This window comes from Pollicipes pollicipes, unplaced genomic scaffold (genome assembly GCF_011947565.3).
Source record: "Pollicipes pollicipes isolate AB1234 unplaced genomic scaffold, Ppol_2.1 Scaffold_1600;HRSCAF=1878_pilon_pilon_pilon, whole genome shotgun sequence".
Lineage (NCBI taxonomy): Eukaryota > Metazoa > Arthropoda > Thecostraca > Pollicipedomorpha > Pollicipedidae > Pollicipes > Pollicipes pollicipes.
In genome coordinates, this window is record NW_023595962.1 from 19,227,086 (window position 1) to 19,251,886 (window position 24,801).

At 54.6% G+C, this 24,801-nt stretch overlaps 1 protein-coding gene across 1 annotated transcript in view; it reads right to left on the bottom strand.

The window, feature by feature from the left end:
- Nucleotides 1–205: 205 nt before the first annotated feature.
- The window catches only part of LOC119091850 (cadherin-23), a 36,629-nt gene continuing 12,033 nt past the window's right edge, over nt 206–24,801 (bottom strand). Inside the window, exons 9-26 of the mRNA XM_037214749.1 lie at nt 24,356–24,496; nt 20,882–21,057; nt 20,262–20,426; nt 19,759–19,855; nt 16,815–16,926; nt 15,795–15,901; nt 12,770–12,885; nt 11,073–11,245; nt 10,155–10,312; nt 9,503–9,671; nt 8,196–8,349; nt 7,821–7,962; nt 6,501–7,060; nt 5,934–6,173; nt 4,419–5,312; nt 3,188–3,552; nt 2,165–2,326; nt 206–1,457 (exon numbers count right to left, since the gene is read on the bottom strand). Coding sequence (XP_037070644.1) covers nt 1,058–1,457; nt 2,165–2,326; nt 3,188–3,552; nt 4,419–5,312; nt 5,934–6,173; nt 6,501–7,060; nt 7,821–7,962; nt 8,196–8,349; nt 9,503–9,671; nt 10,155–10,312; nt 11,073–11,245; nt 12,770–12,885; nt 15,795–15,901; nt 16,815–16,926; nt 19,759–19,855; nt 20,262–20,426; nt 20,882–21,057; nt 24,356–24,496 — 4,331 coding nt within the window. The 3' untranslated portion in view covers nt 206–1,057. The remainder of the gene's footprint in view (nt 1,458–2,164; nt 2,327–3,187; nt 3,553–4,418; nt 5,313–5,933; nt 6,174–6,500; nt 7,061–7,820; nt 7,963–8,195; nt 8,350–9,502; nt 9,672–10,154; nt 10,313–11,072; nt 11,246–12,769; nt 12,886–15,794; nt 15,902–16,814; nt 16,927–19,758; nt 19,856–20,261; nt 20,427–20,881; nt 21,058–24,355; nt 24,497–24,801) is intronic.

The window sequence follows — 24,801 nt, forward strand, 5'->3', positions numbered from 1 at the left end:
CAGTTTGTCCAGCACCATCCTCGGATGGCACTACCGATTTCTGCGTACGCACATCAACGTAAAACTTCCCGTTCGCTTGATGCAGTGGGATGTAATGCAAGCAACCTTTCTCAGAATGTGCCAATTCCGTGGGTTTGCAGTACTTCACACTGAAGCGCCGTTTGATAATCTAGTGGTCGAATGTTCTGGATAAAAATACAGCGCCTATTCGCCTACGTTGATCGTGTATTGCATACAAGCTCGTCCGATGAGACCATGACACCTTGACACAGAACATTTCAGTCATGTCAACAGAGTCTATACCTGCAGTAGCCAAGCGGTGCCATCGTTAGTAAGTCACGTGACAGACAACGTCATCACATTCGCTGTCCCGTGGCAAGGATCAGCGCATTAACCCCGCGTGTCGGCGCCCTGCGTGGCGTTGAGAACCGCAGTGCAAATCATTCTTCAAAGTCAAAGCACGACCACAGGCAAGCCTACAGTTTCAAAAACGTCCCCATAATGAAAGCTCTGAACATTTTGTGAAACGTCTAAAAATATTACATCATGTTATAAAGATATCGAGGAAAGCGATTATGTCCCGACGCCAATCAATCACGCTGGAAATGGCTGTCAGCAGCCGGACAGATGTGAAGCGAACAGAATATTACCAAGTCATGAGTAGTCACATTGTAATCGACGGCAGCGACAGCTACTTTCGTGAGCCCTATAGCGACCAGGCGTCGGCTGTCAGTCATCGTCACCCGGCGTCAGCACTCAGCGCTCCCCGGTGGACGGGGGCAAGGGGGGGGGGGTTAGCGGCACAGCCTGGCCGTCACCCACTGGTTGACGTCCCTCTCCGCGGGGAAGGGGCAACGGCACAGCCCGGCCGTCACCCACTGGCTGACGTCGCTCTCGGCGGGAGGGGGCAGCGGCACAGCCAGGCCGTCACCCACTGGCTGACGTCGCTCTCCGCGGTAGCCCTGGCCGCTGGCGTCGCCCGTGGTCTTCAGCTCGACGGCTGCCGCCCGCTCCTGTGCAGGGCCGCCCTGCTGGCCGCGGCAGTCGCCCGCCGAGCTCAGTACAGGGCCTGCTCCTGCACGCTGCCTTCATCCTGCGGCAGCTCGGCCCCGAAGAGGGGGTTGCACGTGGCTCCACCGTCGCTGCCGAACGGCGAGGCGCCAACGCCGACGTCGCCGCCGAACGGCGAGGCGCCAACGCCGGCGTCGCCGAACTCTTCGTCGGCCTCGAACTGTGGCATGTGGTAGGGGCTGTCGACGTCAAAGACGGCCGACGCCGGCGGCGTCACGGGCGCGGATGGCGCCAGCCGTTTGGCGGCCTGATCGCCAAACCCAGCGTCAGAGGCGGCCGACGCCGGCGGCGCCACAGGCGCGGATGGCGCCGGTCGTTTGGCGGCCGGACCGCCAAACTCAGCAGCATCCTCGACGCCGATCAGCACCGAATCGCCGCTGGAGACGCTGCAGGGAGGGGCATCAGAGGTCAGAGGTCAGGGGTCATCAGAGGTCAGCCTGGAGAGGGCTGGTCCCGGAGGCGAGGTTAGGTCAGGGAGGCGGGGCGCCTGCTGACGATGCACTGTCCGGTGACGTGCCAGCGCCACAATAAGACTCTTCGCAAGACCCTCGTTCAGGCTGGTGCTTGGATAGCTTAGGGCTAGTCTCGGATAACTCAACGTTAGGTCTGAATTGTTTAGCTTTAGTTTGAACTGTTTAAGGGTGAGTTGGCATTGTCGAGGGTTAGTTTCGGTTGGTTGGCTTTCGTTTCTAGCAGTTTAACGCTAGTTTTAGACATTTCAGCGCTGGTGAGCTGACAAGCAGGCGTGTTGAGCGCTGCAAGACGGTTCGGTCAGCTGAGCCAATACCAGTTCAAGCGCTCGTTGAAAAGTGCCATCTCCCTACGACCTTTGCAATGCGTGTAAAGCCTACAGCAGCAGCCATGCAGCAGCAGCTTTGATCTACAAGCGCTCAGCCTTCGGATCGCGAACCTGCCAGCAGGCGATCTCCGTGGTGCAGTGCGGCAAGGAGCGCCCCCCCTCCCGAACGCCCCCCTTCCCTTTGGAAAACGTAAGCCGGTTACTGATACATGCTTTTGACGACGAGGTAGCGGCTACGGATACACGCTTTTGACGGCGAGGTAGCGGCGAGCGTTCGGGCAGGAGTGTGCTGACCTCTCGGCGTCCGGGTTCTGCCTCTCGTCCAGCGTGAAGATGGGGTTGGCGCCCTGGTTGGCGAACATGTTGGAGCCGGGTACGGCGAGGCCGGCGTTCTGCATGCCTGACTCTTTGGAGCCGAAGGCGTTTATGGAGAGCGCCTTCACCTGTCGCCTGAGCCTGCCGGGCGTCACGCGCAGGCGTCACGTCACGCGACACACAGACGTCGGACACTGGCACAGTCTGGCCATCGACGCCAGCTGGACCTTTCGGGGGGTAATCTCATGGAAAGCACAGGCGGTAGGGGGAGTCTCCCGGCAAAGGCCGCTGGAGGTGTCACCAATCCATGTCAACAAAAGTCAAGCTTGCACCTTTTAATCTATAGACACAAGTATGAGTAAGTAAGAGAGGCCTTAAGCTCCTAGCTTTAGCCCTTTTGGGTTGTCTTTGGTATCGTCAGTAATTCACCGAAGTTCAATACACCGGGCAGTACTGGTCACAATACAACTATAATAAATCATTGAAGAATATGGCGACGTTTCGTCCGCAGTGGTGGACGCCAGCTGTAATGCCCTGTTGCGACTGCTTTTGGAGCACCCGACTCCAAAATGCATCAAAATCTCTGCTGGAAACCTCGGTTAAGAGAAACCATGGCACAGTTACCTCCGGAAAACCATAGCGCAGTTACTTCCGGAAATCCATAGCATAGTTACCTCAGATAGGTCTATTTTACCTCGTATAGCAATTAGGTGTGAAATATGATAGAAAAATGACATCAGCATATATATATATATATATATATATATATATATACACATAAAGCTATATTAGTGATCAGTGAATAAACCAGCAAATAGGCCCAAAACACTACCAAGCTAAAACGGCTCGTGCAGACGGTGGCCGTAGGCACTGCATACAACACACCTTGCCAGGTTTTTTTCTAATGTGAGGGGCCAACTAACATGGCAACGGATCGCTCACGCCGCCATCGGCTCGCTGCGAGCGGCCCTCGCTCGTCCGCTGCCCGCCTCCGGGTCTCACTTGGTTGTTTTAATGCAGGCGGTGATGAGCGTCAGCGCCAGTAGCCCGCCGAGGACCGAGGCCACGACGATCAGCAGCATCTGGAACAGCGTGTCCTGCTCCGGCAGCGGCGCCACCTTGGTGTCTCCAATATGGGTGAGGTTGAGGTCAATGGCCGAGAAGTCCTCAATCAGCGTCCTACTGACGTCTCCCTGATACTGCATGTTGATGATGGTGTCGCGGTCAACGGGGAGCTTGCGCTGCTCGTCGATGAAGTGCGTCGTCACGTCAGTTGAGGTGCTGTCCGACGTGGTCAGCACCGTCTCGATGTTGGCCGTGTAGCCGAACACCTTCGACAGGATCTGTCGCACCTTCTCCTGCTGCGACTGCGGACAGCCGAGAGACGGAGGGACGCGTCAGACGGGACAGCCGAGAGACGGAGGGACGCGTCAGACGGGACAGCCGAGAGACGGAGGGACGCGTCAGACGGGACAGCCGAGAGACGGAGGGACGCGTCAGACGGGACAGCCGAGAGACGGAGGGACGCGTCAGACGGGACAGCCGAGAGACGGAGGGACGCGTCAGACGGGACAGCCGAGAGACGGAGGGACGCGTCAGACGGGACAGCCGAGAGACGGAGGGACGCGTCAGACGGGACAGCCGAGAGACGGAGGGACACGTCGGACGGGACAGCCGAGAGACGGAGGGATGCGTCAGACGGGACAACCGAGAGATGGAGGGACACGTCGGACGGGACAGCCGAGAGACGGAGGGATGCGTCAGACGGGACAACCGAGAGATGGAGGGACACGTCGGACGGGACAGCCGAGAGACGGAGGGATGCGTCAGACGGGACGCGACCGTGCCGGGGGGGGGGGGGAGGAGGAGGGGAGGGGGCGGCGCGCAGCTGCTGAGGGTGCGGCACCGGCAGCGCTGACTCTCGAGCGCTGGAGACGCTGCCCGGACCGGCGGCGTCCGGTGCCCGCTCTGACTTTGACCGCGCATATGAACTTACCAGCCCATTGGCAGCTGGAGAGGAGAATGAAGTGCCGCCAAGTTAAGCAAACGAAGACCATTTCGCATCCCGTGATACCACTATTCTCTGTGCACAAGCCAGAGATGTGAACAAACTTCCCCTGGGGGTGGGGAGGGGGGAGGAGAGGCAATGCAATTTTCTCGAAAGCCCTGCGAATGTTCACTAAATTTCTGCGACATCACCGAGCATCTAGACTCAACGCCGTCAGTAGCTCACCGTCACGAAGGCCGCCGCATTGGCAAAGATGAACTTGACGCGGTTCTCCTCAGTGATGATAAACACGCGCACGACGGTTTCGCTGCTGTGATCCTTCAGGTCTGTGGCCGACGCCGTGAATTCGAAGTAGCCGTTCATCTTGCTGTCCACGTCGAAGTTGAGCAGCAGCTTGCCGGTGTCTGGCTCGAGCACAAACGGCTGCGTGGTGTTGGCCACCGGCTCGATGCTGGGGTCGCTGGCTGTGATAGCACCCTCGATGCGGTAGCTGGTCGTGTCGTTGAGGTCTGGGTCGATCGCGCTTAGCGCCACAATCACCACCTTCTTCTCGTCGCCGGCGGCGATGCCGCCCATGGTGCTGCCGCTGAAGGTCGGCGTGTTGTCGTTCATATCCTGCACGGTCACGTTCAGCAGGAGGGTACTCTTGTCGCTGGCGTCGAATTCAGCCACGTCGCCCGGGTAGGTGTTATTGCGGCTGGTTGCGAGGATGAGAAGGTAGCTGGGCTGTTTCTCGCGGTCCAGCTGCCTAGTCGTGCGGAGCTGCGGCACTGGCGCATCATGATTCACCAGTTCGAACGTGTCCTTGGCGCCCCCCACCAGGAAAAAGAACATGATGTCCGTGTCGTCGGCGTCGGTGGCCTTCGTCGTAACGTCAAGTGTTACGCTACCAGCCGCCTGATTTTCCTTGAAGCGTGCGTCGTAGTTGACGTTGTCGTCCGGGAAGCGCGGCGCAAACTCGTCGACGTCCTTGACGGTGACGTGGAGGTGGGTGGTGGCGGCCAGGCCGCCGTCTTCCCCGCGGTCGCGCGCCTCCACCACAAGCGTGTACTCGTAGCCTGCCGGGCTCTCTCGGTCAACCTTGCTCTTCAGGCAGACCACACCGCTGCTTGGAATCACCTGCGGAGTGAGGGGGGCAGAACGGGGGGGGGGGGGGGGCGATCAGACAGGCGTTAGCCCCTGCGCGGCCGGCTCGCCGGCGCCGGCGGCGAGGATGATGGCGCCCAGGGCGTGGCGAGGCTCGAGCTCAAGGGAGCGCTTGGGGGCATGAGGAACCGGCGGCGAGGATGATGGGCGCCCAGGGCGTGGCGAGGCTTGAGCTCAAGGGAGCGCTTGGGGACATGAGGAGCCGGCGGCGAGGATGATGGGCGCCAGGGCGTGACGAGGCTTGAGCTCAAGGGAGCGCTTGGGGACATGGGGACCATTGGCGCGAGATTGACATGACGTGACATGACCAGACATGACATATTGACTGGCTGATCACAGCTCTCCGCTTTCGTGAACGTTGACACTAACCGGCGTTGAGCCGCAGTTTTGTTCATCACACCTTCACAGTGTTCGAGCGCTTCTCTACCTACGGAAAATAGACGGTCGAAAACCGCTTGAGATTTTTGTAGTCTTTTAAGCTTTTTGCGAGTTATGGATGCCCTTATCCTGCATTGCAAGCTGTTGCAAACTTTACTACGCCAGTGGTTGCCGAGAGCAGGCGGCCCACCGATCGGCACCCGTCTTGACGCTCACGTCGAATATGTTGGTAGCGCCCTCTGGGGTGGAGCTCTGCAGCAAGCTGTACTGTAGCTTGGAGTTTTGCGTTTTCGGAATGTCTGGGTCTTTGGCCACCACAACCAGTTCGGTGCCGTTCGTCAGCACGATGGGCATCAGGTGCTGCGAGCCGTTGTAACTGTTCTCCCAGATACCCAAGCTGAAGCCGTCCGCAGGCGAGACAAACTCGGGTGGGTCGTTCACGTCATCCACTTGCACCTGCAGGCAGGAAGCGTGACGTCAGGACGGCGCCGGCCGCTGGGCCCTCGCTTGTCAACGCATTGTACGCATTGACGTACAATGCGTTGACAAGCTTCGCTTGGCAACGCAAGTATTGACGTATGTATAGTACCGCTGCTGCTCGCCGGGTGGTGTATTACCAAGCAAAGCTTGCTAACCGAATGCTTCCACTCGCGACTTCGGAGAGTCCTGGGCCTACATTAGACGCGCGAAACATGCGACACATGGCTGAGCAGAGCAACATGCGTACGGCGGCTGGGGGCGGCTGCGGACCGCCGGCCACCGGTCTTCACCGCCGTCGGTCACCTGGTACACGGCGGTGACGTTGTGGAAGGGAGCCTCGCTGTCGGCGGCCCACAGGGTGACGTTATAGGTGCCCCAGCAGCCCTGCAGCGCGTGGCTGGACAGCAGCTGGGCGGCGTCGCCCTCCGTGCCGGCTGTGAAGAGGTCAGTGCGCTGGCAGCCGCTGCGCACGGCCACCGTCTCGGCCAGGCCGTACTGCAGCTTGGCGGCCGGCGTGTCACGAGCGTCGGCGTCGGTCGCCGTCACCGTCGCCAGGAACACGTGCTCCCGCGTGGTCTCCGGCACCTTGGCCAGGTCGCCGGACGGCGCCGGGAACACCGGCGGCTGGTCGTTGATGTCGAGCACGCGCACGCGCAGGTAGCCGTCGATGGTGTGGCGGCAGCGGCCGGCCGTGTCGCAGTTGTCACCAGCCTGCACGCGCACCGTCAGCACGTAGTCGGACTCTGGCAGCGCCTCACGGTCCAGCACACCGTTGACGCGGACCTCGCCGCTGATGGCGTCGACGGTGATGTTGTCGGAGCTCTCCTTGCTGACGCTGTAGGTGACGTTGCTGAAGGGCGTGCCTGCGGTGTGGACACATGCCGTTACAGCCAGCGATCGGTAGGGGCCAGAGGTCGCCGGGCCGATAGGAGAAGATCTGCTGCCCATTAGAACACTTCGCAGATTGGCTATATCCAGGAGATTTGAGTCCATCCCCTAGATTTGCCCGGACTTGACCTGGAAGGCTACGAGAACAAGGATTAGGGCTAAACGTGGTTCTGTACATGGATCGGAACGAACTGATGGGAGCGGATTGCAGCAACCGATGTAGTTTTAACCCGAAGTAACTGAGCCAACATCTACCAAATGCAGCGCAGTATGTTGACGAAACAAATAGCCGTGCGCGACTATCTTCAGAATTTCTTTGCAGTGCGGCATTGCAGCCGGTTTTGGAAATTGCGCAAAGTACGCTTGATGCCTAGGTTTGCTTTCATATTGAGGGCTTGCGCGAGACGGGATTCTGTCTTAGAAAATAGTCGCTTATGGTGCCTAGAATCGGAGGACCGAACTGAAAGTGTCATAAGTTGACTCCGTAAGTTGACTCCGTTGACTCCGTTGACTCCGTTGACTCCGTAAGTTGCCATAAGTTGACTCCGTCTGGATCTGCAGGCTGCATGCACGGCGACATTTTGCTGAACAGCATTACTATAGAACAGCATTACTATAGACGGATGTGATGCATATGCATCACATAATGCTGAACTATGCATAATGCTGAACAGCATTACCATAGAACAGCGCCGCGTGGAGAACAGGCAGCACCTGAGACGGACATTAGCAAACCTGCTAGGTCATTGTCTGTGGCTTGAAGCGTTGTAATAAGCTTGTTGGGGGTGCCCTGCTCCGAGACGTTGAGCAGCAGTGTGCTCGGGTCGACCTTCCATACCGGCGGACAGTCGTTCTGGTCCAGCACGGCGATGGTTATCTGAGGTCACGCGGGTCAAATGGGGTCAGCCAGGCTTTAGAGGTCAGCCGAGGCCACACCCAAACAGAGCTGCGTAGTTAAGCAGTTTCCCGACTGAGCTGTGCTTTGCAGTAAGATGCATTCGAATCCATACACGGTGATCAACGCTGCGCATCTGTAGCAAACTATTAGCGAGCTTCCGTTGTAGCCAGGCCGCGCGCCCATTTTGCGGCGGCTGCGGCTAGTTTCCGCACCTTGATCGAGCTGTTTTTGGGAGGCACGCCAGAGTCGGTGGCCGTAACGGTGAGCTCGATCTGCGAGTGCTTCTCCCGGTCGATGTTGTCGATCACTGACAGCTGGCCGTTCCCCTCGCCTATCGCCACCAGACTGGTGAAGGCCGGGTTACCACTGCGGCGACAGAGGGCGGTACGGTGACGGCGTGACCTGCTGATCTGCCGATGCTCGGCTGCAGGGCCCGGCGCCCGTCTGGATGCAGGGCCCGGCGCCTGCTCGGCTGCAGGGGCCGGCGCCTGTCCGACTGCAGGGCCCGACACCCGTCCGAATGCAGGGCCCGGCGCCTGTCCGACTGCAGGGCCCGACACCCGTCCGAATGCAGGGCCCGGCACCTGCTCGGCTGCAGGGGCCGGCGCCTGTCCGACTGCAGGGCCCGGCGCCCGTTCGGCTGCAGGGGCCGGCGCCTGTCCGACTGCAGGGCCCGGCGCCCGTTCGGCTGCAGGGGCCCGGCCCGGCGCCTGTCCGGCTGCGGGGCTGCCCATCACCGCTACTGCGCCCTACGGGAGCACTTCTAACGCTCAACGACACAAGGAGGCTAGTGTATTGGCGCTGAGGGGAATCATTCTGTGGCTGGTAACGCTCAACGACACAAGGAGGCTAGTGTATTGGCGCTGAGGGGAATCATTCTGTGGCTGGTAGCGCTCAACGACACAAGGAGGCTAGTGTATTGGCGCTGAGGGGAATTATTCTGTGGCTGGTAACGCTCAACGACACAAGGAGGCTAGTGTATTGGCGCTGGGGGGAATTCATTCTGCGGTTGGTAACGCTCAACGACACAAGGAGGCTAGTGTATTGGCGCTGAAGGGAATCATTCTGTGGCTGGTAACGCTCAACGACACAAGGAGGCTAGTGTATTGGCGCTGAGGGGAATCATTCTGTGGTTGGTCCAGCTGAGATTCACGTCGCGCTGAACGCGTGTCTGGGGGAAGTCGGTCATTTTGGGCTCAGCATGCAGTTTTTAGGAGGCCAGAACACCCCGTTGTTGAGTTGGTGCGTTCATCGTGACGACGTCTTATTTCACCGCGGCACAGCCGAGGGCTGAGCACAAATATGCCAGTATTCTGATCTTGAGAGCCTGTGGCGTCCGAACAGTGTTTTTAGTACGTAATTTGTAGTACATTCTTGGGAAGCAAAATTGCACGGTAAATAATGTTTTGTGGGCTTAACCTTCCCTCCCCTCCCCCGTGTTAATTTTACTGGTAGATGACGTCGTTGTTGTGGTACCGTCAACGAACCAACGTCCGAGTGGTACCCCGCCATGACTCACTCTAGCCGGTAAGTGATGGTGTTGTCCTTATCCGAGTCTTCCGCCAGAACGGTGAAGATGACTGACGTGTCCGGCACGTTCTCCGTCACGTTCATCTCCGTGGTGTTGTTGACATTGATGAAGGTCGGGTAATTGTCATTCTCGTCCAGGATGGTGACGGTGACCGTGCCTGCGGTGGACACGAGAGATGACACATACAGTAGCACGGCCGCCGGCGGTGTCCCTCGCTCCCAGCTGGCTGGGGCGCAACAGCCCCCGGCGGGGAGGGCCGCATGGCAGGCACAGGATTGCAAACATGTGTGGTAGGCGATTAACGAAGGCAAAAAGGGTTATGAGTACCTTCTTTGTTACGTCGGGCCCCGAGAAGGGGGCCAGCGGAAGAGTGACGCAGTGCACGTACCTTCACGCCCTCGCACGACATTCCTAAAAAAATGTGTATCGCCATACCACATGACGCAATACACGCATTGCTGCCAGCGGGGCCCCGGCTCAAGGCCTCTCTCAAGGCCTCTCTCAAGGCTCTCTCAAGGCTGGCTCAAGGCCTCTCCGCTCCCCTCTCTCTGAAGAGGTGAGCAGCGCCGGCCGAGCAACATTCCGGTCCACCCGAGCTGAGTTGTCGAGTCGAGTGATTAAACGGCGCCGTTGTGTTCACCTGTGGCACTTTTCGTGCCCGAGACGGTCTTTTCGTCGGTCACGACGACACTGAGCTGGATGGAGTCCATCTTCTCGCGGTCGGGTGCCTCGCCCGTGACGCTGAGTGTTCCCGTCGCGCCCCCGGGCGGCGCAGCCTGGGTGCCGATGTGGAAGCACCTGCCGCAAGGAACCGTTACAGGGCGGCGCCGAGGCGGCCGGGCGAGAGCGGCGCCAGCGGGCACCCGTGGCCCGAGCGGGGCCACTGTCGGCCGGCGGGCACCCGTGGCCTCGGCGAGCGGGGCCACTGTCAACCGGCGGGCACCCGTGGCCCGGGCGGGGCCACTGTCAGCCGGCGGGCACCCGTGGCCTCGGCGAGCGGGGCTACTGTCAGCCGGCGGGTACCCGTGGCCTCGGCAAGCGGGGCCACTGTCAACCGGCGGGCACCCGTGGCCTCGGCAAGCGGGGCCACTGTCAACCGGCGGGCACCCGTGGCCTCGGCAAGCGGGGCCACTGTCAACCGGCGGGCACCCGTGGGCCGAGCGGGGCCACTGTCAGCCGGCGGGCACCCGTGGCCTCGGCGAGCGGGGCCACTGTCAACCGGCGGGCACCCGTGGCCTCGGTGAGTGGAGTCATCATCAGCGGTGAAAAGGGCAGCTGTGAGCGACGAGCGCAGGTGATGTTAGCATTGTCAGCACTTGTGTGACACATGACTCACCGAGAGGGCTGGGTGACGATGTGAGAGAGTGAGCTCAGGTGGGGTGCTACGCCTTTTCTCACAAGCTGGCTCGTCGCTGCGATTTTGGTGAAATGTCAGCTGGTTCAAGGACACCAGCAAAGGTCTGTATGTGAACATTCTAAGAAAGCTCACTCACTGGATCCTTTTCCTTTAAGATTTTTGTTCGGACGAAAAAATATTCGGGTATCGCTATGAGCTCACTTTGTGAAGTCGTAGTCGTCCTTCGCCACCTCTTTTCCATCCTTGTAGGCCTTCGTGTTGCTCCAGTCGATGGAAAATGTCAGCTCAGCATCAGTATCTACGTCCTTTCCTTCTATATCTGGCGTGAGCTTAACATTCTCCTTGTTTTCTTTCACTGAACAGCTCAGTGAAGGCTGGAGCAAAGCAAGGACATAGACAAAGTTATGAGACTGGCGATGTCTGGCTGCCAGGAAGGGGATGGACAAGGGTAAGAAATTATTGACATGAATAAATGAAATCAATTGTTACAGTGTTTATCAAATGCGGCCTTGCATCCGGCCTTGTTCTTCCATAAATAAGCTTTTCCACTCAATTCGCGAACAAAAACGCATGCATTTCGTTGGCCACGTGGTTCTACTCTCTGCTGCCGTGTAGCAGCAAACCTGACATGACCTATCATAAACCCTAACAAAACATATCATGCACCGAAAATTGCTTCTGATACCAGTTGCAAAAGTTGCAGAAGCGCGCAAAGGGAAGTGTCAAATATTGAATTCTTGAAAACGGCCGTCTTCACAAAAGATTACAATGCAAAAGCCATCAAGGTTTATTAAAAATTTGTATCGCTCATTTTCTAAGGACACATATTGCACGAAAGGTGTTGGTTTTTAAATATTTTTGGGCAGAAACGCTTGGTAGATGTTTTAAAGCGTGTTTACAAACGCTCAATATTTTGATAGAATCGTAGTTTGCTGGTTATTAGCAAGATTATGCTCGTGCGGCCTGCTTTACTGTCATATCTCTTCCCACCAAACTTCTCGAAACTTTTGAGAGATTTGCTGGCACATCTGCTGCATACGCAACAAAACATAATTTTACGTCCTGGTCACGTCCTTGCTCACGGGTGCGCAGATTTTAAGAGATAACATGCCAAAACAAGATTCGCGATGAATGAGCCTGGCCTTTAATGACTGTCAAGTCCAGCCTTGTTCCACAAGACGCCGATTCAAACAGTAACAACGCGGCCACCATACAAGGCTCTCGACCGATCCACAGGTTTCCATGTCTGACATTGTCCTAGAACTGGGATGAACTAAACGCATGGACTGAAAAGCGTCTATAAAGAGCTTCACATCGCGCCATAAGCTTACTCTTGAGGTCGATTAGCATGGCTTTGCTAGTGAATGCCAATGGAACTGCCCGCGGACCACCATGTCTTTGTCAAAGTGCCTAGCAGGGAGTAAAAAACCGTGAAAAGATTCAAAGGCCTTTTTAAGAAATGTTAATGCCTCACTCTGTCATGAAAATGCCTATCATTCAGCTTGGGAGTACACAAACATATGCGATTTGAAGCTTAATTAACACGCATTTTCGGTAACAAGAGGCCAATTTCAACAGCCGCTACAGTGCCATTGACATCCAGAGTAGTACATCACTTGGCTTCTGAATTAACCACCCGGATGATGACGAGCACTTGCACTAGAAAAAAAACAGGGCCGGGCACGTGTCGTGATCGCTGGAGGCGTATCGTCGATGTCTTCGATGTTAATGGTCAGCTCTGCAGAGCCGGGCACGTACCGTGATTGTTGGAGGCGTATCGTCGATGTCCTCGATGTTAATGGTCAGCTCTGCAGAGCCGGGCACGTACCGTGATCGTTGGAGGCGTATCGTCGACGTCCTCGATGTTAATGGTCAGCTCTACAGAGCCGGGCACGTACCGTGATCGTTGGAGGCGTATCGTCGACGTCCTCGATGTTAATGGTCAGCTCTACTGAGGATGTCCGGGATTTGTTGCCACCATCGACAGCGCGAATTGTGTACTTCACGGAATGCTCTGGTGAAAGCAGAACAAAGGTGCAGAGTCAGATCATATTCACACGGGACAGTGCATGCAGTCACACGGACAGTGTATGCAGTCACAGGCACAGTGTATGCAGTCACAGCCACAGTGTATGCAGTCACAGGGACATTGTGCATACACATCACCGCATATGTTCGTCGGCGGTTTGAGAAGCGTTGCCTACTTATATTTAAAGTTAGTTTGACGGTAGGGATTTAACGCTGATTTTGGATAATTAAATGGTGCTTCCTTAGGAGCAATTCAGAATGGGAAATTAAGGTCATAACTGACATGTCCGACGGTCAAGTAAAAGTGAAATGTGTTTTGCAGTGCGTGCTTCTATTAGCAACGTCACCATGGTGCCCCGCGCAGACGCTGCGCGACGTTATGAAATGCTTGCTGAGCTAGTCGTTCCCGTCCACACCCATCGGAGGCTGTAAGTGGTTGATGTTAACCATTGCGAGGGTGTCAGAGCTGAAGAGAACGCGGCCGTTCGAGCATTTCTTAAGAAAGAGCTGGCCACATAATCAAAAGTTCTTGAGCGCGGTGGAGTCTGCGCTAGGTCTCATAATCAAAAGTTCTTGAGCGCGGTGGAGTTTGCGCTAAGTCACATAATCAAAAGTTACTGAGTGCGGTGGAGTTTACGCCAGGTCACATAATCAAAAGTTATTGAGTGCGGTGGAGTTTACGCCAGGTCACATAATCAAAAGTTCTTGAGTGCGGTGGAGTTTGCGCCAGGTTGGTGGACCCCAAGCTGACTGGGGAGGTGCAGGCTGGGTGGATGCGCATTTCACAAGAGCCCTTGTGCCGCGTGGAAAACGTTGGTGAAGATTCTTACAGAGGAATTGTGATCTCTAACGAAACACGGAGGTTCCGTTATGACCCTCAAAAGCAGGAGAAAGTTAATGGAACACCACCTTAAAGATTTAACGCGGCCGAAACACGTCAGATCACAGCTTTCAACGGGGAGAGACATGCTGACCGCATTTTGGAATTGTCAAGAAATTACACTTTTGGATGTCTTGGAAAGCGGAGATACAGCAAATTCAAAATGTCGCATGAGGTATCCGAGAAACATTGAAAATCGTCTCACGACAGAATGTGAAAACCGGGAGACACTTCTGCAGCACTCCAGGAAGGCAATGTTGCAGCACACCAGTGAGGCAATGCTGCGGCGCAACGGTAAGACAATGCTGCAGTGCACCAGTGAGACAATGCTGCGGCACACAGTGAGACAATGCTGCAGTACATAGTGAGACAATGCTGCGGCACACAGTGAGACAATGCTGCAGTACACAGTGAGACAATGCTGCGGCACACAGTGAGACAATGCTGCAGTACACAGTGAGACAATGCTGCAGTACACAGTGAGACAATGCTGCAGGATGCCAGTGAGACAATGCTGCAGCACGCCAGTGAGACAATACTGCAGTGCACCAGTGAGACAATGCTGCTGCGCGCCAGAGAGACAATGCTGCAGTACACCAGTGAGACAATGCTGCAGTACACCAATGAGACAATGCTGCAGCTCGCCAATGAGACAATGCTGCAGTACACCAGTGAGACAATGCTGCAGCACACCAGTGAGACAATGCTGCAGTACACCTGTGAGACAACGCTGCAGTGCACCAGTGAGAAAATGCTGCAGCACACCATTGAGACAAGGCTGCAGCACTCCAGTGAGACAAAGCTGCAGCACACCAACGCCAGGCCGCTCACCAACAGAACCACGACTGCCGGCATGCAGCGATCAAGGTTCCCCGGAATATCGCTCTTGTTGGTCCCTGGGATAGCTCTGACCCTGCTCCTAGCAAACATCTCTTGTCCCCGAAGCTAAAGGAACTTCCGAAGGGTAAGACTGCTTATCTGATGAAGAGGTAATGTCAGCAGGACGCAGATAGATACGGGAATGGCAGCCTAACTTCTTTGCTGACGAACTCTGTAAACGAGTGACATTTTGGCAGAAATGTATTGCAGTTGTAAGAGACGATGCTGAAAAATCGGTATGCCGATCATTGCATGATGCAGCTACATTTTCATGTTCTTCATGAAAAACGTTTCAAATCGTTTGGCTTGTATTTATGTGAAGATGGAACGGTTCTGCCCACCCTCGTATGGCAACGGATATCCATCAGCACATTCATTGCTACTACGGGGCACCGCAAATGAAATACCTGAAGTTGTTCATCCTTTTCCATTTCAAATGTCCTTTGCGTGGCCCGTGCTTAACCTTAACCTTAAGTCTTCCAGCAGTCTCTACAGTGTAAACTCCCCTTTCCGGCTGCACAAGTAGCGCATGCCGACAAACACATCCATATGCGAGGTGCTGGTTTTTTTTTTTTGGAAGTTCTTGTCAAAAGCCCAAACCAAAATCCAAGGATCAACCTCGCAAAAAAGCTCGAGCGACCCAGGATCGACTTCGCGTTTGTGCAAAAGGTGTCCCAAAAATTGGGTGGCCCAGAATTTTTCATTTCGTAGAAAGGGTTTTTTGTTAAAAAGATGGCAACCGTCGAGCGGAATACAGAAATGATGCGAGCTCCAAACTTTGGGAAAATCGGTTCTCGCGCTCTCATTCCAATTATCAGTCGCGTAGCTTAAGACAAATGTGACTGTACGCGATGAGAGTTTCTATTTCATTTTTCAAAAAGACGTATTTTCTAGTGTGCTGTGTCAGCAAGTTGTTGGCGTTCTGGACTCAATATTTTGAAAGAGCGATACCAAAGAAGTTGAGATGCATATCAATCTGCGCCGCGACGGAATGATATCAGCTGTATAGCAAAATTTCAAGATTTCTGCCGATGTCCGTCCAATTCCCAACCTGGATTTGGAAAATGTTTAAAAGTTGAAAGAGTCGGAATCCAATCGGCACCTCTAATATTTATGTATAGCAGCTTGTGACTTGCCATTTTCATAGTCGAACGGCGGTGTCTCGCTTGCCGACATAGTAATGTCTCCGGTGGTGTCGTCTATTTTGATGGCGTCCGTCTGGGTGCTCCCGACGATCGAGTACCTGCCGGCACGCACATACCGCATGGCTCAAAACGCACGCACTATATCCACAGCAATCACATGCATTCGTGTGCTGCCGAAATGTGTTGCAGTGGTTTGTGCAGCTAGCAAAGGGTGCGATGAGGCGGCTGCAGCCGCTGTGGGCCGCCGCCGGCCGGTGAGTGGGAGTCTTGGTGGCGCCCGCCTCGTCAACGTCACCCCAAGCGGCTGTCAGATCAGACAAACGGGCAGAAGCGCCTGCAAAAAACGGCGTGTGAAACAGCACTGTCCCACTGTCGAAAGAGAGAGAGAGAGAGAGAGAGAGAGAGAGAGAGAGAGAGGAGAGGAGAGAGAGAGAGAGAGAGGGGGAGAGAGAGAGGGAGAGAGGGAGGGAGGGAGAAAGAGAGAGGGTGAGAGGGAGAGAGAGGGAGAGGGGAAGAGAGATAGGGAGGAGAGAGTAGAGAGAGAGAGGGGGGAAGAGAGAGAGGAGAGAAAGGGAGAGAAAGAGGGAGAGAGAGGGAGAGAGTGAGGGAGGTAGAGGGAGGAAGGGAGAGAGAGGAGAGAGGGAGAGAGAGGGGAAGAGAGAGGGGAGAGAGAGGGGAAGAGAGAGGGGGGAGAGATAGGGAGAAAGGGAGAGAGGGAGAGAGAGGGGAAGAGAGAGGGGAGAGAGTGAGGGAGAGAGAGGGGGAGGGAGGGAGAAAGAGGGAGAGAGTGAGGAAGATAGAGGGAGGAGGGGAGAGAGGGAGATAAAGAGGAAGAGAGAGAGGGAGAGAGAGGGGGAGAGAGTGAGGGAGATAGAGGGAGGAAGGGGGTGGAGAGAAAGTGAGAGAAGGGGGAGAGAGAGGGGAGAGAGTGAGGGAGAGAGAGGGAGGGAGGGAGGAAGTGGGAGAGAGTGAGGGAGAGAGTGAGAGGGGAGGAGAGACAGGCGTCCGCACCTGATGCTGGCGTTGCCAAACTCTGGGGTGATATCTGCATCTGTCGCTGCCACTGCAATGACGTCATCGCCGCTTGAACAGCTTTCCTTGATGCTGACCGCGTACGCGTCCTCTGAAACGGTCGGTGTTACACCCATGTGACGTCACGTGATGTCGTCTGGCGCCGGCCTGTCGCGCTCCGGTGCGGCGGCTGCTGTACGTCAGTGCTTATCTATTGGTATCGCGATATTATGTCGGGCGTTTTCCGTACTTCGACTCATGCCTCGCGAGCTCGGGGCTCTCTAAAGCCAGGCTCGTCGGATGCCGGTCCATGCGACGGTGTTGGAAGAGACTTTGGGGGAGCCAGAGAAGATGTGACGCTTCGCGAGGGCAGGCACCGCGGAACGGTCCCGTAACAGCACCAGTGACGCTCGTGACGTCACCAGCGAGCCGATACAGTAGCGGTGGCAGCACGCCGGCGACTCTTGTCTGCTGACGAGCAGTGAAAACGGCAGCAGTGTTTCACACGACAAACGGGACTCTGTGACGTCAGCGCGCCCGTCACACGGGTGCGCTCACACGCAACGGAGTCGGCTGAGCCAGCCCAGCTGACGCTGACGTAGTGGCGCGGCCGTGTATTTCATTGGGCGGCCCCTCGCGTGAAACACAACAGGGCGGCCTACGGAGATGCCAGTATTTGTGCGTCTTGCTCACAGTCCGATCATCGATTTGCTGAGCATGTGAAAACGTGCGACTGTTGGTTCTGTAATGAGCTGCTTCAAGCGCCGGTTTTCGCCGCGCAGTGTTAGCAGTCTGTGAGCCGTTCAGCACGGCTATCATGACGCGGTTGACGCATCCTTAGCACGGAAGTCTGCGATATCAGGCAGCCTCGCTCACGACTCCACCATTGTATAACGGCTTCATCGCTCCGCACTGCCCACAGAAATTCTAGCCAGCAAACGGCAGCGTTATTCAAATGTAACAAATCATCTAGCTTTCGCTCCAGCCCTCGATGCCGATGCTCCCGGTTTGGAAAGTTTGGCACGTGAGGTAGGCATTGTCTAACCACTGGCATCCCAGTGGTGCATGAGCCCGACCTGATCCCACCGATGCGCACCTCAGATCGGTTTCCGCGGTCATCACTCTATTGAATTGATGGAGCGAAACTAGGGCCGGCTTTAACATCCAATCAGAACCAAGCTGGTGCTGCTCAAAGCCGGCAAATGCGCAGCAAGCTCTAACTCTAGCACAGCAAGCTCTGACTCTAACACAGTAAGCTCCAACTCTAGCACAGCAAGCTCTAAATCTAACACAGCAAGCTCTAACTCTAACACAGCAAGCTCTAACTCTAACACAGCAAGCTCTAACTCTAACACAGCAAGCTCTAGCTCTCAACTACGCTCATAATTTGACGTGATTGGATCCGGTGTCACTTGCAATGTAGTTCAATGACACCAAAACGCACAGGACATGCCTCTAGACCCGCGTGTTGCGTGCCGTGGCATCCAAAACGATTACAATGAGTTCAGTTCGTTGAAGAAGTTTCCACGTGCTCAGAAAATACTGACTCGATTTAACTTGATTTAACTCGATTTAACTTGAATGATTGCATACTCGTCTGTAGAGCACGCACTTTGTTTCAAAACATCCAAGCATTTCGGCATCTCAGGGATCAAAGGCCCGGGACCAGAGCCCGCACACGTGGAAATCTGAACGCGTTGTATTGGTTCAAATTTCCGTTTAAGCGTTTTGCTTCAAAACGCGGTACGCATGGCCATCCAGTTGCATGTACGGGGCCTCTGTGGGCGCTTTGTGGCAATGACAAAAGTTACACGGGATTAAAGGCGAGACTGCTGAGAACCTATGACACACCCGCCTCATGATGCCGGAGTCATCTAGCTGAGTGAGCAGTTGAAAGGCGGGCGCCCTCCACATACATGTGGCTGCTTAAAGTGCAGTTTAAGTTGAAGTTAGCGCTCGATGCAGGCAAAAATGACGTCGAGCTCTTGGTTTGCCGGCACGCATATGCACCGTCCTGTAGCATGTCACAGACAGCACGTAGCATATAGCATTATCTTATGTCACGTACCATAGCAGACACTCAAATCACTCTGTCCATTTCAGTTATTAGATTTGTTAAATCTAATGCTATTTTTCATTCCTAGGTATGTATGGGATGGTCTGCAGATATTCCTAGGTATGTATGGGATGGTCTGCAGATATTCCTAGGTATGTATGGGATGGTCTGCAGATATTCCTAGGTATGTATGCGATAGACTGCAGATATTCCTAGGTATGTATGAGATGGTCTGCAGATATTCCTAGGTATGTATGGGATGGTCTGCAGATATTCCTAGGTATGTATGCGATAGACTGCAAATATTCCTAGGTATGTATGGGATGGTCTGCAGATATTCCTAGGTATGTATGGGATGGTCTGCAGATATTCCTAGGTATGTATGGCATAATCTGCAGATAATCTCAAGCCTTCTCCTTTTTCACGGACCGCAGTTTTTATAATAAATCTCTTTAACGTTGACCACACGTGATCATGAGCACTCCTAGAAAAGTAAAGCATTTTTAACGTCATGTCAGTCAGCGCTTAATGCCTTGTTTTAACCTCCTAACCTCCTAGTGCACTGCAGGCTGATTATCTGCATCATCTAACATCAAAATGCCGATGTCAAAAATTCTGGTGGGAATAAGGTTTAAGGAACCTTGGATGTCAGCATGGCCATTGAGTCCTCATTTGCGGGTACTTAAGTATCGTTGCTAGACAACGTGAGCCCGTCATTGTAGCTCACCTCGGCCTGCGTTTGAAATACCGGACATTGGCACCAATACCGAGGCAATTTTCTGCCAAAGCTCATCTGGGCGGGGGCGCACTTCATGACTTCTCTGCAGCCGAAACTGCCAGCCTTTCCCGAACAGCGCGGTGCAGATGACAGACAACATGACGTCATACTTTCAAACACGGGCGAGTTATCGTTGACGTCGTTCAGGGTGATGATGACGTCAGAGCTACTGCTACTTTTTTTCTCGTTGTCACCCGTTGCCACCACCTGTCAAATAGGAGACGGTTGTTAAAAGGCTGGATAGAAGCCCATAGCCGGATGAACACATGATCACGTATAAACTGTCACGGTAAGGCCTCTGCCGCCATAGTCCCGTTCTACCACTGCTGATGCCGTGCGAGTTGCATTTGGCGTGCAATTTGAGCCGAGATTGCCTTCCAGTAACGCGTACGTTCATGCGTCGTATAAAGTGAGCTTCAATAAGCCTTCCTGCCAAACGGGCTCATTTTTGTGCTTAAAGTTAGACTAGAGCATTCTAGTGTATCGCAGCAGGCTTCAAAAGTTCGATGCTGGGCTCATTTTCCTGTGACCTTCAAGCGGTGCCCCACGGACCACGAAGCCGCCGCACGAGGCAGCGGCGTCTTTCGCTTCAAGGCGGAAAGCCGCCGCTTACCTTGAACTTTATGGTCTGTCGCTCCGCCACCTCGTAGTCCAAATAATCGGGATTCATGACGCGGATGTCGGTGATGAGCTCCTGTGCACCTTTGGTGGCGGCGGCCTCGAACACACCTTCAGGCGCCCCCTCCAGCGTTATGTCGAAGGCCCCGTTCGGGTACCGCTGTCGGCAGCATTTCGTCACTCTGGTGAGCACTTGTGCTCGTCGAGACCATACACGGTCCTTTTCTTGGCGTCTTACAAAGAGGAACACAATTAGGGCCCTCCCTGAATTGGCCTTATCTGCATCAAGGCCCAATGTATAAACATCGGTCCCATCGCACCACAGCCGACTCCAAAGCCCGTCTCGAGCACATCCAGCATGACCTTCATGACCTTCAATCATCCGTTTGAACTGTATCGGGAGACACCAGCGGTAGAAAGCTAGCTGTTAATACAGAAACTGTTCGGCTTCAGTTTTCACAATCTGTCCTATTGCAGGGACTACTGACGGGAAGCACCGCGTTGTTGCCTTAAAGGTGCTTACTGCTGCCTACTGTTGCCGCGCCATCGCGAGGCTAGCGCTGCGCTGTGCGGCCCGGCCGCTGCTGCAACCCTCCTGACCGCGTTACTACTGACCGAGTCCGGGTCGGTGACGTTGATCTTGAGACCGAGCATCCCCGGCCAGTTTTCGTCTATGGTGACCGGATAGCTGGGGCTGTCGAACGTCGGGATGTGGTCGTCCATGTCGTTTACGGTGATGATTCCCGTGGAGGTGGCGCACGTGATGTTGGAGCACGGCTGGTCTGGTTTGTCTGACGGGGTGGAGACCGAGTCAAGGACAATCGACGTCGCACGTGCGACATCGCGACAACGCTGCGCTGCGCTGTCTGCCCGCGCCGAGTCGTCTAACTGAAGCCGCGGGGCACACGTGCTGCGCATCGTCACATGGATGCCATGCCGCTGCCGCCCGGTCCTGTGCATCGTTACATGGGTGCCATGCCGCTGCCGCCCGGTCCTGTGCATCGCCACATGGGTGCCATGTCATTAGACAGAGCCGCCGCCGCGCGGTCCTGCCTAACTTTTGGGTGATTCACGCAACGTAGGCATGAGAGCGCCATTTGGACGCAGCGGCGTACGTCAAACAATAACGTCCGCCACACGGAATGTCGATTGGATTTGCGACAACGGGACACGGCACATGAGTGAGGTTGGTTCTAGTGGACGGGTGACGCCGCCATGTACGTCATGCTACAGGATACGCTGCCAGCGAGAGAGAAATAGGAGGCGTCCGTCCCTCTGACGCTGTCAGATATATATATATATATATATATATATATATATATATATATATATATATATATATATATATATATATATATATATTTTATTTCAGATATTTATATATTTCCCTCTAAGGTTATCACCGTAAGCCCGGGGCACATACGAACACTTCATATCTCCCCGGTATTCAGCTCAAGCCAAGCGGGAGCTCAGTGTTCAGCCCAAGCCAAGCGGGAGCTCAGTGTTCAGCCCAAGCCAAGCGGGAGCTCACTGCTCAGCCCAAGCCAAGCGGGAGCTCAGTGTTCAGCCCAAGCCAAGCGGGAGTTCAGTGTTCAGCCTAAGCCAAGCGGGAGCTCGGTGTTCAGCCCAAGCCAAGCGGGAGCTCACTGCTTAGCCCAAGCCAAGCGGGAGCTCAGTGTTCAGCCCAAGCCAAGCGGGGGCTCGGTGTTCAGCCCAAGTCAAGCGGGAGCTCACTGCTTAGCCCAATCCAAGCGGGAGCTCAGTGTTCAGCCCAAGCCAAGCGGGAGCTCACTGCTCAGCCCAAGTCAAGCGGGAGTTTACTGCTCAGCCCAAGTCAAGCGGGAGCTCTGTGCCCGTTGCGAGCCCGACGGAAAGACAAGCTCGATGATGTGTCACATGTGTCAGAACGCAACTCACATCGTTTTGAAGTGCACAGTGCACGCGCTGCGTGTACTGTTCTGAATGCTAAAACGCATGCTGTAATACATATTGTGGGGCGTGTTACATCACACTGCATAACATATTTTCACACAGCAAGTTTCGTCCCATGCTCAGAAAAGCGCTGTAATATGGATCTGATGAGTACTGTTCATACGCTGGGCTCGTGGCACTGCTTTGGCTTTAGTTCGGCACCCTGGCACCTCAAAACACGGTGGTGAAGCAGAAGGGGCAGATAGGGGCAGATATGCATTCGGTATTACGGACGTTTGGACATGTTAAGGACAAAAATTTTGATATGTTGAGCATTTGAATTCATTTCACTACGGCCTTCGTAGATTCAAGTTCAGAATTCAGCCAGAGCTAGCTTGCTGTTATTTGTTATTTTATAATCCGGTGATACACACAAACACGCGCGCGCACACACACACACACACACACACACACACACACACACACACACACACACACACACACACACACACACACACACACACACACACACACACACACACACACACACACACACACACACACACACGCACACACACACACACGCACACACACACACACACACACACACACACACACACACACACACACACACACACACACACACACACACACACACACACACACACACACACACACACAAGATGTTCTACTCTATGTTGTCCATTGGCTTACCATGTCCATCTGCTTACTATTTCCCTGTGGCTACGGCTATCCCAGAGCTACGCTTAAGGACTATAGGCATATGGCCATCGCTTTAAAGCCCAGTGTTTTCACCATGTCTGAGCTGTCCTTTGGTCAATGATAACGCTTTCAGATGTACCAGCGCTGTGTGGTGAGAAGTCAGCGGCACGCTTGATCGCTGGCCTGTGCTAAATGTGACAAGTTCGCTGCAATCACTAGTCTTACATGATTCGGCCAGTGAGGCGGGGTCACCGCTCCGGGTACTGTTACAGCAGTGAGGGGCGTGTGTGTGGTGGTGAGGCGGGGTCACCGCTCCGGGTACTGTTACAGCAGTGAGGGGCGTGTGTGGTAGTGAGGCGTGGTCACCCCTCCGGGTACTGTTGCAGTAGTGAGGGGTGTGTGTGTGGTGGTGAGGCGGGGTCACCTCTCCGGGTACTGTTATGGCAGTGCAGGCAGGAATCAGAAATCAATGCCGGCACCACCATTGTCTGTAGACCTAGATCTACTCAAAAAAGAATAGGTGGCTGCACTTGTGCTGTAAGTACCAGTCAAATGAGCTCATCATTTGACATTACATTGCAACTTATTTCACAATCTGTACGGGTGTAAATGATAGGCATGGTCCATTTTCTACTCCATCCACATTCTACTCCATCATATAACTTACAAAGCAAATGACAACATCAAACCCCAAATGACACGCGTCTACCACCCAATAGGCGGCAAATTGTCGTCACGTGCCTTCGACAGGTGCGTTGTGAGTTCATCCTTCAGGAAAATCTGAACAGCTCCGAGTGCGTTTGGCCGCTGTCAGTCGCAAGGCTTAACTCATGCCGGCCCCGTCTGTCAGTGGACTCAGCTCATCAGACGGCCCCAGCTCATCAGACAGCCCCAGACATCTCAGCTCATCAGACGGCCCCAGCTCATCAGGCGGCCTGAGACACCTCAGCTCATCAGACGGCCCGAGACACCTCAGCTCATCAGACGGCCTCAGCTCATCAGACGGCCAGAGATACCTCAGCTCATTAGACGGCCCCAGCTCATCAGGCGGCCTGAGACACCTCAGCTCATCAGACGGCCCCAGCTCATCAGACGGCCCGAGATACCTTAGCTCATCGGACGGCCCCAGACGCCGCGTTCGGAAGGCGCGATTGAAAACGTTTTACGTAAATCCCATTTCAGCTCGCCGGGGGTGATTCGAATGTCTCGCTAGGCTTTTGATAACATTGCATTTTTTAATACGTTTTTTCACGTGCCACCTTATGTTTATCATCCTCTCCTATTGGCATGCATATCAATGCACACAACAATAGATAAGGAGAGGGGGAGGGGGTGGATACGTACTCGCTTCTGGCATATGCACCGGGTTACTGGGCTGTTTTCATACCTATTTATGCAGAATCTGTCAACACACTTGATCTACATTGCCGGCGTGCTCTGAAAATGGTCATATACCTGCGGGCGACTCCCGGGCCTGCACAACGACGGAGATGAAGCCGTTGACGGCAGCGATGGCCGGATCCTCCCTGTCTAGGTCCTTCAGAAGCGTGACGGCCCCGCTCTGGGTGTCGATGGTCATTATGCTGTCGGGATTCTCTGCAACGCGTCGGCATTCGCGTCAGCCGGCTGGAGGCGACACACGTTTGTGCGGCCGTGTGAGCACGTTGTAAAAAGGACCCATGTGTCATGCATACAAACAAGCAGACGTACATATATATATATATATATATATATATATATATATATATATATATATGTGTGCGTGTGTGTGTGTGTGTGTGTGTGTGTGTGTGTGTGTGTGTGTGTGTGTGTGTGTGTGTGTGTGTGTGTGTGTGTGTGTGTGTGTGTGTGTGTGTGTGTGTGTGTGTGTGTGTGTGTGTGTGTGTGTGTGTGTGTGTGTG